This window comes from Camelus ferus, chromosome 8 (assembly GCF_009834535.1).
Source record: "Camelus ferus isolate YT-003-E chromosome 8, BCGSAC_Cfer_1.0, whole genome shotgun sequence".
In the NCBI taxonomy this organism is placed as follows: Eukaryota; Metazoa; Chordata; class Mammalia; order Artiodactyla; family Camelidae; genus Camelus; species Camelus ferus.
The window spans coordinates 14437584-14450143 of record NC_045703.1 but is presented as its reverse complement, the minus strand read 5'-3'; the positions used below and the strand labels follow the sequence as shown (position 1 = coordinate 14450143).

The following is a 12560-nucleotide window of genomic DNA, read 5'->3' as shown; positions in this document are numbered from 1 at the left end:
GATGTTAAAACTTCAAGTTAGGAATCTAGGAGGAAGTTGGTTCTCATTTCTCGGTGGCAGTTGCTGAAGTACTAGATTAGAAAGCAGATTTTAAATATAAATGTCGTGTCTCATCAGTGTGCAAATTATATTGCACTTCACTTGCCTCCAGTTAGTGGGCATGTAAATGTCACCAGGCTGAGGCATGAGGTCTTATTCCTAAAACCCCGGCACTTTAAAGTCTCTGACATTTGTAAATACTCAGTGTATGTTTGTGGTCTGAGAGACCAGCTAAAGATTAAAAATCATCTGTGATTTTAATTGTGAAGTATTTCTTTAAAATATTTCCTGTTAGACCATAGAGATGATTGAGAAAGAGCAGAGAGAAGTGGAAAGACGACCAATCACAAAAATAACTCATAAAGGTGAGATAGAAATTGAGAGTGATGCTCCAATGAAAGAACAGGAAGCAGCCCTGGAGATTCAGGTAAATTATGATAATAAAGATGATATGTTTTATAGTGCTCAAAACATGAAGATTCAGAAAAGATTTATTTGCCTAAGTTCTTAAAGTAGAAAGAATACTTTTTAAAACTATTTATTAGTGGAGCTTATTTTATTGATTTAATGGTTTTTTGAGAGTGTTTATAAAGTATCGCTTCTCAGTATGCAGTATGCAGACTGTTTGCGTCACAGGCACCAGTTAAACACTTTGTTAAAATGTAGATTCCTGGGGTCTCTTGACTTAGCAGATTTCCTAGGAGGCCTTGAAATCCATAGGTGCCTTTTTAGGCAGACTGTGGTCTGAGAGCTGGTGTGGCTTTTTCTTGTTTTCAGAATCGGTGAGGAAATAATGTGAAATCTTGTTAGAGGCCTTGAAGAATAAGGAATGTTTGAGTTTTTACTCTAATATTTTAAGTCATAATTAATATCTAGCAAGTATTTCTTTAAAGAAGTAGCAAAAAGCAGCCAATGAATCTAACAGTTTTATTTTGGAAAAAATATTGATATGCAGTATACATTGATTTAAGTAATTGAGGCCAAATTTTTTGTAATAAAACTTGTTTTTACTCTCACTTTTGTTAGGAACCCACAGCTAATAAGTCAGTGGAGAAGACGGAAGGATCTGAAAAACAAAAAGAAGAGATTGACTCCATGTCTAAAGATACTACTAGTCAACACAGACAACATCTTTTTGATCTTAACTGCAAAATTTGCATAGGTAATTGGAAATGTTTTTCCCTAAAATGTAGCTTCCGTTTTGAAAGGGGGATGCTTGTAATTTACATAGGTTTTTGGTTTCCCAGTATTGATGGTGAGTCTGATGGTGACTTAATAGTAGTAGTTGTAGTGAAATCAATTTAGTAAGTAGTTCCTAGTATTTCAAAAACAAACAAGAAAAGAGAAAAGAGAATATCATGGTGAACTGCACTTGTGAAGATAAGTATGATTTTGAGAGGCTTTAGTTCCAGTCATTGCTGTATAACCCAAAAAAGCCATGCACACTTACATATGCACGCACACACAAATGCATGTATACACACACTTGCACGTGCACACAGGGTGTGAAGTATGTGTGTATACAAGTGATGGATCATGATATAAAATGTTACTTTACAGATTATGATAAAAATGCTGAAAATCTACTTCGGTAGGCCATATTAAAGATATTTGTCTTTAATCTAAGAGCAATGGATAGCAATTAAAGGGTTTTTTTAAGCAGGGGAATGACATGATCATATTAGATTTTTACGAAGATTTCTCTGACTTTGAGCTTATGGTGAAGAAGCCAAGAGAGGAAGGAGGGAGACTACGTAGGAGGCTTTGCACTAGTCCAAGAGGGAGATGAAGATAGTTTTAATTAGAGAAGTTGCATTGGAGATGGAAGTAAGTAGAGGTTTTGAGATATTCAAGTTAGGTGTTATTGACATGTTGGAGATTGACTGGATTTAAAGCATAAGAAATGGGGATGTATTGAGAAAAAGTTTAAGTTTATATTCAGTTTATTGGTAAAGGTGGAGGATCAAGAGTTTTTTAAAACTCCAGAAATGTAGCTCTCAATTTTTTTTTTTTACTGTAGTATGCTAAAGAAATGATATATACATTGTTCATTAAGATGAAAAGTTCTTCAGGTTAGTCAATAAGCTGCCCACCATCATTGCATTAGGGGCTACATGGAATGTGTTATAACTTAGGTCATTTTCCTGTAATAGAAATAACCATATCTTCTCAAAATTAAGTGTGTTCACGCATCATACAATCTGTACAATGATAAAGACTTAAAAGGCAGAGTGTTATTTTTATTTATTAATTTTTTTCTGTCACTTTATTTTTGTTTTTATTTATTTATTTTTTGACTAGGCAACTTCTTTTATTACTTTTTAATTGAAGTACAGTCACTTACAATGTGTCCCATTTCTGGTGTATGCTAAATACACATATATTCGTTTTCAGAGTGTTTTTAGACATTGTTATCACTGAAGAAAGCTATCCAGGTGTAATAGTAATTTTACATATACACATTTGGTGGTTTTGTCTGGAAAAAATCTTAATAAAAAATTAATTTTTCTATTAATTTTAATCTGTAATTTTAATCTATAAATTTCTATTGATTTTAATGATTTAAAATTATGTTTAGTATTATATTTATAATTAATACAATGTTTATTATAATATTTTAAAAAATTAATAGTACACAAAACATGTTAAATATTACTAGACGACCTATTTTCAGAAAGTTTGAGTGATTTTTTTTCTTTCATGATGCTATAGCTAAAACCAATATCATTTTCTAAACTTTAGTAATATTTTTCATATTTAGTAGCTAAATAGCATTGTAATGTGCATATATGTCATGGACTGCTGGTATATGTAACATAAAGTAGGATACAGATTTGTTTTACTTAGTTCTTCACATTACCTCTCAAGACTGTTGGAATTCAGTGTAGTTTAGTTAAAAACATGTTTGCCAAGGAATCAGGAACTCTGTTTTAGGTTCTAGTTATAATGTTTCCTTTATAAAAGCTTGTCTAAGTTGTTTAACATTCACTTCTAACTTTTCACATCAATAAAAGAGGTGTTCTGTAACTCTGTGAGAAATGGTGATAGTTGAAAATTACCTCAGGAAATGTCTGGTCGTGCAACAGTTCAATCAGGAAAACAATAACTTTAGAAGTGAAAATGGATAAAGTTATAGAAATTTCAGTTTACAAAAATGGTTTATTTGGGTATCTTCTGACTTTAGGTCGAATGGCACCACCAGTTGATGATCTTTCTCCAAAAAAAGTGAAAGTTGTCGTCGGAGTATCTCGTAAACATTCAGACAATGAAGCAGAAAGTATAGCAGACGCGTTGTCTTCAACCTCAAATATTTTGGCTTCTGAATTCTTTGAAGAGGAGAAACAAGAGTCTCCAAAGTCAACATTCTCTCCTGCTCCTCGGTAATTTTCTCTTAGTTATAACTTATGTAATAACCTTTATAGATCTTTGCCAAATTACAGGAGTCTTAGAAAAAGAAAGTCATCAAAGAAAAATTACTTGCATCTCTCTGGGCCTTAGTCCACCTAAGCCAGCCAAGAAGGATGGCTTTGTAAAACATGAATATGTAAATGTGAGCATATTTTATATAGTGGAAATATAGACTCGTCAGTGAATAGCCTTTACATATTTTGACCTTGACATGCTGAAACAGAAATAATTGATGAATAAGTAGAAAATGTATTTATTCATAAGCATATCTTCAGGCTGAAAAATTCTTAATGTTATTTTTTAGTCCAGAGATGCCTGGAACTGTTGAAGTTGAGTCTACCTTCCTGGCTCGATTGAATTTCATCTGGAAAGGTTTTATCAACATGCCGTCTGTAGCAAAATTTGTTACCAAAGCCTACCCTGTGTCTGGTTCCCCTGAGTACTTGACAGAGGTACTGTGACCTTTTCTGCCCTTCTGTGCCTGGGTTGGTGTGTTTCTGAAGGCAATAGGCAAGGAAACAACATAACAAAGTAATAAAAATTTTATTTTCATTCATAATAAAAATATTTATTGACAGTGATCCTTAACCATTCAATTAATGGAATTATGAGTTTGTGAATGGAGTTTTAGAACTGCAGAAAACTGCTCTGAAAGTTTTAAATCCACATGTTCTGTACTCTTTCCAAAATGTACTTCACAGTGTCAGAGAATTAAAAATTTGTGAGTCTGTGTAGATATCTAAGCTTTCCTTTAAATACAGACGTAGGTAAAAGACTGACATACTATTGGCCTTCCGTGTTAGCCTGTCAGGAAGATTTTTCACTGTTAACAAGTCTTATTCCCCTACTGCTTTTATTCCCCAATTTCATGACTGCAGTTCTTCCCTGCCCATTTCTGTGAAGGAGATGTAGCTTACCACTACTACTGTGCTGACTGTTGAGCTTCATGGGATTGAACTGCGTGGGTCCACTTATACACAGCTGTTTTTTATAGTGAATACTGTAGTAATACATGATCCGCGGTTGGTCGAGTCCTCCGATGTGGAACTGTGTATACGGAGGGCAGACTAATACGTTATACTCAGATTTTCAGCTGCATGGGGGGTGGGCACCCCTAACCCCCATGCTGCTTGAGGATCTGCTGTATAGTTGAAACTGCAGCCAGCTGCAGCGCTGAGACACGGCTGTCCGTGACTGCTGCAGTGGTACCCTTCGTTGGCTTTTATACCTGAGGGAAGAGGAAGGAACTGTTGAGCAACATTTATGGAAAATAAGAGCTGTGGTACTATCGTATTAGGTGAATTAAAAAATAGAACATTTTTGGAACTATTTTGAAAAAAGTTTGTATTTTTCTGTGTTTATGCAGAAGGAAAATAAGTTAGTCTATTTATGCTATTTTTGTTGGTGATATTTTGCTATTAATTGTGTCCATATCTAATTTTCCATTCATTCTCAGTCCGCTAACTAAAGGCAAAAGTTTTTTTTTTTCAATGCTTTTCAGTATTTTATAAAATGTAAATCATGCATTTATCTATTTTTTTAAGACTGGCGTAAACTTTTCTTTGTATTAGGATGAAATTACTTTAACTCAGTGTAATGTTGCTTATCTAGTATTAATCAGCTTATTTGTCTAGGAGTTGTGCTTTTGATTAATAAACAATTATTATTTTTATATATAGTTTGCTTAGCAAGTAATATTTTAGAAACATTTGATTTTATAAGAGAAAAATTCAGTGGACCCACGATGCTTTTCTTTTTGAACAACTGTTTAGAAATTCAGTCTTTGATCAGTCCATGGTGAAGATAACTCTTCTTTTAAATGGAGAATTAAGTCCTGAACTATGGAAACCTTTTGATTTTAAACAAAACTATTACTCTCTTTTCTGAGCCAGTTTCTATGTGGTTGCTTTCCAGAGCTCCACCTGTGCTTTCTACTTACTTTTAGTTTGATTTGGACTAAAATCCCAAATCAGATACTTAAAACAATTAATCATTTCAGTAAAGTTAACTGAATTTATATCAATTATTAATGCTTTTTATGATTTTTCTTAGTCTTCATAAAAATAGAAATGTCCTGATTAAGTATTCTTAATTGCCCAGTTCTTAACTGATCTTATGTATAGTCATCTGTTTTCAGGAAGATCACACGTTAAATGAACTTTGCATTATTACAATGTTATTCTCGTCTGTGCAAAAATATACTCTACAACTTGATAACTTCTAAAATCCAGCTGTTAAGTGATTAGGGCATACCCCAGCTCACCACCACGAAAAAAGGGGGAAGCGGGAGGGGAAGAACAGTGTCCCCCAGTATTCTGAAATCTGTTGTACTCTTCCTGGATGTCAAAGTGGTGTGCTTGCACCACGTCCTCTTTTTGTGCCTGTTGTCCCTGCTGACATTTGAAGTAAAGCCTAGTTGCTGTCCCTGTACTTCCTTGTGTTCTCTGATGTGTTTTATAGTCTTGCTTATTTGTTTTTTATTATTATTTTAAGTTAGTCTTTGAGCTAAATTTGTATAAAGAATAAATATTACAATAAAGATGATCTGAATGCATTGATGCCTTTCATTTTTTTTACTGCAGGATCTACCAGATAGTATTCAAGTAGGTGGTAGGATATCACCTCAGACAGTTTGGGATTATGTGGAAAAAATTAAAGCCTCAGGAACCAAGGTAAGGAGAACTTTTTTCACTATTGTAGCATGAGAAAATACCTGACAAATCCACTGAGAGTCTTATGCACGGTTGCCTGGGGAGGGAGCCAGTACAAACTCCAAATCTACGTAATGTGCCTGACAGAGCTGAACTACAGCCATTTGCCAAGGCTCAAAGCCTTACATTTTTGGGGGTTTTTTTCTTTTTTTTCCCTCTTCTCTCTCTCTTCGATTTGTTCTCTCAGTGATTTTTGTTGTTGTTTTGGAAGAAATGTTTTAGAGTACGTATTGACATTCATCCTGGAATTTTGCCTTGCTTTGATTGTAGACGTTTGTTTTAGTTATGGCATAGTCCAAGCTGTTGCAACAGAGAGACCCTAAAATATAGTGGTTCAAAGAATATAGTTGTCTATTTTCCTGTTATGTTAGGTAGGTCGTGGTTCAGAGTGGTTAGGCGGCTCTGGTTCTAAAAGATCATTCAGGGATTAGGCTCCTCTGTCTTGTTATTTTGCTGTTTCCAAGACTGTGCCCTTAGTCAAACGGGGTCAAAGCTGACTTATCAGAACCAAGTGAGAAACAAAGAAGAATGCCTGTCCAGTTGTTTTTAAAAGCAAGACCTAGAAATCAGAGTTATCATTTCACTTCCTCCAACTTCCATTGGCAGGAGCTTAGTCACAAAGCCTTGTATGGCTGCTAAGGAGTCTGGGAAGTGTGATCTCTGTTGGATGGCCATGTGCCCAACTGAAAGTTAAGGGCTTCTCTTTGTAATTGGAGGAAAGGAGGAGAATACATACTGGGAGATAATTAGGAGCCTCTATGGCAATAACATTTTTCTTTTTCTTTTCTCTCTCTGTATCTTCTATCATTTCTTTATCTCATAGTGTTTTCCTGTACATGACTGCACAGGAATATTTAATCATTAGAAAAAATTGTTTTTCCCTCCAAGGTTGTTAGTACCTAGTGTATTATAGACATTCAAGAAATAAATCTTGAATATGTGACCATCAATATTTTTATCTCTTAAGAGCAGAAGTCTCTAATAAGATTAGAAGTAATTAAAAATGGGTGATCTTCAGCTGAAAATATTTTTTCCAATATGAATTTTAGAATTTAAACTGATACAGGGCTAGAATACAAATGAACTTTGAAAAACTATTTTAAAAAAAAGTTACTACATTATTTGCTTTCGCTTTCTCATGACAGCCAAAGTCACAGGAAGGTATTGGGCAGTGTTACGCTTGGAGATTTTGCGATTTGTTCTTAATCTGCCCGCGTATTACTGCCCAGTACAGTGTGCCTCTGTCTTGAACTGACTGACACGCTGTAATAGTCGTTGCCTCCAAAGGACATTCTGGCTGACAGACCTTTCTTAAGAGGTGGAGCCATAGTTCAGCTCATTCACATGTTTCTTCTAGGATCTTGTATCAACTTAGGCTTTGTAGTAGATCTGGCTTTCCCCATTTAATTGTATACTTTCATGAAAAAGCATCCATTTTTCACACTATGAAATTAATGCCAAATTGGGACTGTGTTTTCTACCTGAAACAAAGCCAAGAACCCAGAGGCAAACAGATGAGTTTCCTCAGGAGGCCAAATGATTTTACCAAATTTATAGCATGTATGTATTTGAGGTTTTTCACTCAGACCCTTTTATTCCTAAATTGAGTCCCTGTAAACTGGATTATCAGTGGATTTGTGTGTTTCTTGGTAAGTGTACATGGTAGGATGATGGTAGGTACTGTTAATTTTTCGTGTGCTGAGAATGCAGGCAACCCCTCTATAGAAGTTACAACATTGGAAGTAAGGCTATAGTATAGATACAGTGTAGGTATCAAAAACTTGGTTTTAAATATCTTCTCTGCCACTGACAGTTGTGTCGCCTTGAACAAATTGATTACCTTGGATCTCAGTTTCTCATGGGACATTTTTAGATAAATGAGTCCACCAACAGATCAGCAAAGGTCTTTTCCTAAGAGCTGTTTCCTTTTAGTATTCTTATCTGAATTTAAGTTGGTAAACCGTGTTATTTGTTAATTGGCATAAAATTCAATAGATTATTACTAACTGAGAAATGGTGTTTAAAACCAAGCTGTTGTTTTGGTTACTATTTTAAACAACCATTTCTGTTTTCTTGAATAGGAAATTTGTGTGGTTCGCTTCACACCTGTGACTGAAGAAGATCAGATTTCTTACACTTTGCTGTTTGCGTACTTCAGCAGCAGGAAGCGCTATGGAGTGGCTGCCAACAACATGAAGCAGGTTAAAGACATGTACCTTATCCCTCTGGGCGCCACGGATAAAATCCCACACCCTCTCGTGCCCTTTGATGGACCTGGTAGGTACACAGTTGACAGCAGAGTGTGAATGAAACGAAGTGAGCGGCGGGGCTCCAGTGGAGAAGCTGGCTGTGCTCTGCTGGGAACCAGCCCAGTCGGTGTGACCTGACAGGGACAGGCTCCCATTTAAGAGGCTGTACTAAGCTAGATGCAGATGTTTTACTCTTTATTGTAATGATTGAAAGTGACTGTTAATTGATGCTTTTCACTTTATACAGGGCTTGAACTGCACAGACCTAATCTATTGCTGGGTTTAATTATTCGTCAAAAACTGAAGCGGCAACACAGCGCTAGTGTTAGCACCAGTCATGCAGCTGAGACGCCGGAAGGTGTGCCAGTAACATTGCCGCCTGATAAGAAAAGTAAGATAGAAGTTTCCGCAGAGGAAGCGCCAGAGGAAGAAAATGACTTCTTTAATTCTTTTACAACTGTGTTGCACAAGCAGAGAAATAAGCCTCAGCAAGCTCTTCAGGAAGACCTTCCAACAGTAATTGAACCTTTGGTGGAAGTCACCAAACAGGAGCCACCAAAACCTTTAAGGTTCCTTCCTGGGGTCTTGATTGGCTGGGAAAATCAACCTTCTACTCTGGAATTGGCAAGTAAACCCCTTCCTGTGGATGATATCCTCCAGAGCCTCTTGGGCACTTCTGGTCAAGTGTATGAACAGGCCCAGGCAGTGATAGAGCAGAGCACTGCTAAAGAAATTCCGTTTATAAATGAGCAAGCCAACTCCAAAGCGGAGAAAATAGATACAGTGGAAGTAACTGATGGTGAAGCCAAGGAAGTAAAGGTTAAAGGAGATAATCTTTCAGAATCTACAGGTAATTCGGGGGGAGGAGGAGGAGAAGAAGCATCAGGGATGGGGACCTCTTCTGTTTCTCCTGGACCTTTGACAAGTCTTAGCCTCAGAGGTAAACCGCCAGATGTTTCTACAGAAGCATTCTTAACAAATTTATCAATTCAGTCAAAACAAGAGGAGACTGGTGAGAGTAAAGACAGAGTGTTAAAAAGACAGCCGCTGCAAGATCAAGAGAGTAATTTGCAAGATAATCGGACTTCAAATACTGGTTCTCCCTGCAGGTCTAACGTAGGGAAAGGAAACACAGATGGTAACGTAAGTTGCAGTGAAAACCTTGTTGCTAATACAGCAAGGTCCCCGCAGTTCATCAACCTGAAAAGGGATCCTAGGCAGGCAGCGGGACGAAGCCAGCAGATGCCTGCTTCAGAAAGCAAGGATGGAGACAGCTGCCGGAATGGGGAGAAACACCCTCTGCCCGGCCTGTCACACAAGGAGCACTTACCAGAACAAGTCAGTGTTGAGGAAAAGTTGCCTTCTGCAGAGAAAAACTCGTGTGTTCAGCAGAGTGATAGTTCAGGGGTTGCACAGAATTCACCGTCAGTAGAAAATATACACACTTCTCAAACGGAGCAAGCAAAGCCCTTGCAGGAGGATATTTTAATGCAAAATATTGAAACTGTGCACCCATTTCGAAGAGGATCAGCAGGGGCAACATCTCATTTTGAGGCTGGAAACACATGTCAGTCAGAATTTCCTTCTAAAAGCATCAACTTCACTTCCAGAAGCACCAGCCCCAGAACAAGTGCAAACTTTTCACCCATCAGGCCCCAGCAGCCCAGCCTTCAGCATCTCAAGTCTAGTTCCCCTGGATTTCCATTTCCAGGACCTCCTAATTTCCCCCCACAAAGCATGTTTGGATTTCCACCACATTTGCCACCCCCATTACTTCCTCCTCCAGGCTTTGGTTTTGCTCAGAATCCCATGGTTCCCTGGCCACCTGTTGTTCATCTGACAGGCCAGCCACAGCGTATGATGGGCCCCCTTTCACAAGCATCAAGGTATATAGGCCCACAAAATTTCTACCAGGTTAAAGACACTCGGAGACCAGAAAGGCGCCATAGTGACCCTTGGGGTAGGCAAGACCAACAGCAACTGGATAGACCGTTTAACAGGGGTAAAGGGGACCGTCAGAGATTTTATAGTGATTCCCACCACCTGAAAAGGGAGCGCCATGACAAAGAGTGGGAGCAGGAATCTGAGAGGCATAGACGCAGAGACAGAGCCCAGGACAAGGACAGAGACAGAAAAAGCAGGGAGGAAGGGCATAAAGATAAAGAGAGGGCACGCTTGTCACATGGGGACCGAGGAGCAGACGGAAGAGCAAGCAGGGAGAGCAGGAGTGTAGACAAGAAGCCGGACAAGCCTAAAAGTGAAGACCAGGAGAAGGACAAAGAGCGAGAGAAGAGTAAGCATAGAGAAGGAGAAAAGGACAGAGACAGGCACCACAAAGATAGGGACCACGCCGACAGAGCTAAGAGCAAAAGGTAAAGGTCGCAGGCTGCTTCGAGATCACGTTTAAGTAACTGTTGAGTGTTATCCTAAAAACTTCATGGTTGCCTGCTAGGATTGTGCCATCTTTTAAATTTTTAATATTGGTGGTTTGCAGAACAGTCACTTCTGTGTGTGGTGCAGCGTGCTCTGGACCAGTGCTCACCATCCCTTCTTCATATCAACTGTCCCTAGTTATAGCAGTTTAATATTTTTAAAAGTTTTACATTGCTGTATATTCAAAGATTTGTTTTATTAATATGCAATAAAGGCTTAGAAATTTTAGTTTTATTCCTAAATTGGTAAAAATGGTTAACTATGGAGTATATTTACTGCCTCTAGTGAATGTCCTTTATATAATGACTAATTCGAGAGTAATGTGTACTCTGTAAGTTTGTTTTCAGTTGCACTGTTTTTAAAGAAATGGTAGAGGAGCAGCAGAAAGCCAAGCAACTTCATAATCAGATTATATTAATCATTTAGTGGAGCAGTTTTTGACCAGGGATCGGAGCCCGAGGAGTCCGTGTATTGCTTTAGTCTGCACTTGTTGAAGGCATCTGTTATCGCACTACAGCTTCATGGTAGCCCACTATTTTCTTTTCCATTTTTGGCTCTTCAGAAACTTGAATACTTAAGCTTGTACATGATCTTGTGTTTTGCTATCCTTTTTACTGTAAAATGTACATATTTTAAGGGATATTTTGATTCTAAATATGATAAAAGAATTTCTCACCTATTTTGTGTGTGTGCTTTGAAATTCAGTCGTAGAAGAATTTCTTCTTTACGGCTTTACTTACGTTCAGACACTGTTTTCCCCTTACTCAGCCAAGAATATACAGGCTAAGTAAGATGAGGGGAAGAACTCTTTATCTTAGATTATAGGCTATTGAGATAAATTGTGTAGTTCTGAAGAGGCTAGAATTTAGAACTATCACTGGAAAAACTGTGCAGCTCTATAACCCACTTTATAGGTATGTTTCTGAAAACTGGTGCACCATCAGAATTTGGTATACGGACTAATCATTGTATGAGCACAGAACTTTTAAGAAAAACGTTTTGTGAATCTTTTTGTAAAATGTGTCATGAACCCTAACTTGTTTTGGGGGGTAATAACTACAGTTTCGTATACAAGTTTTACTTTAAAGCACATGAGACCATTGTTAATCCAAATCTAAATTTATTTGCACCTGAAACTACTTACTGTACTGATTGCTGTAATATAAAGCAGTAGCTACCAAATGATAACAAACACTTGGGACCAAAGAGGGAGAAACCAATATTTTTACTTCCCTGTGTTAATGAAAAATATAACTGACTTCACAAAATTAAGAAGATAAAACATGTTTGTTTTCCTAAACAGTTGACAGATCAGAGTTAAAAATAGGTTTTGAAACTGAATCAGCCTTGCTGTTCTTGCTGGAGAGAGAACCAGTGGAAATTCAACACTAATCATTTTGTCTAATTTACAGCAACTTGAAACCCCTTTTGTGGTCATCCTGATCCTCTGAAATTTATCATCAAATAAGTTCTGAAACAGAGGATTTGTATTCAAATAAAGTTTGTTTAAATTTGCTCTACTTTTCTTTTGGAAACTAACTTGTTAGAAAACAAGTCAGTCTGCAAACAAAACCCGCCTTTTGGAACTTTCTGGAATTTTTTGGCCCCTTCCCGTGGTTGATTCAAAGATGTAGAACCCACAGATATGAAGGGTCCACTGTGTGTTTGTCGATAAATCTGCTTTCACTGACCTCTCTGTTTGGGGGGTTGATCAGACACA

At 37.5% G+C, this 12560-nt stretch overlaps 1 protein-coding gene across 1 annotated transcript in view; it reads left to right on the top strand.

Annotated features, from left to right (window-relative positions):
• The window catches only part of PHF3 (PHD finger protein 3), a 73321-nt gene extending 60961 nt beyond the window's left edge, over nucleotides 1-12360 (top strand). Inside the window, 7 exon segments of the mRNA XM_032484470.1 lie at nucleotides 335-466; nucleotides 1066-1201; nucleotides 3224-3419; nucleotides 3752-3899; nucleotides 6030-6119; nucleotides 8240-8435; nucleotides 8655-12360. Coding sequence (XP_032340361.1) covers nucleotides 335-466; nucleotides 1066-1201; nucleotides 3224-3419; nucleotides 3752-3899; nucleotides 6030-6119; nucleotides 8240-8435; nucleotides 8655-10783 — 3027 coding nt within the window. The 3' untranslated portion in view covers nucleotides 10784-12360.
• Nucleotides 12361-12560: the final 200 nt, after the last annotated feature.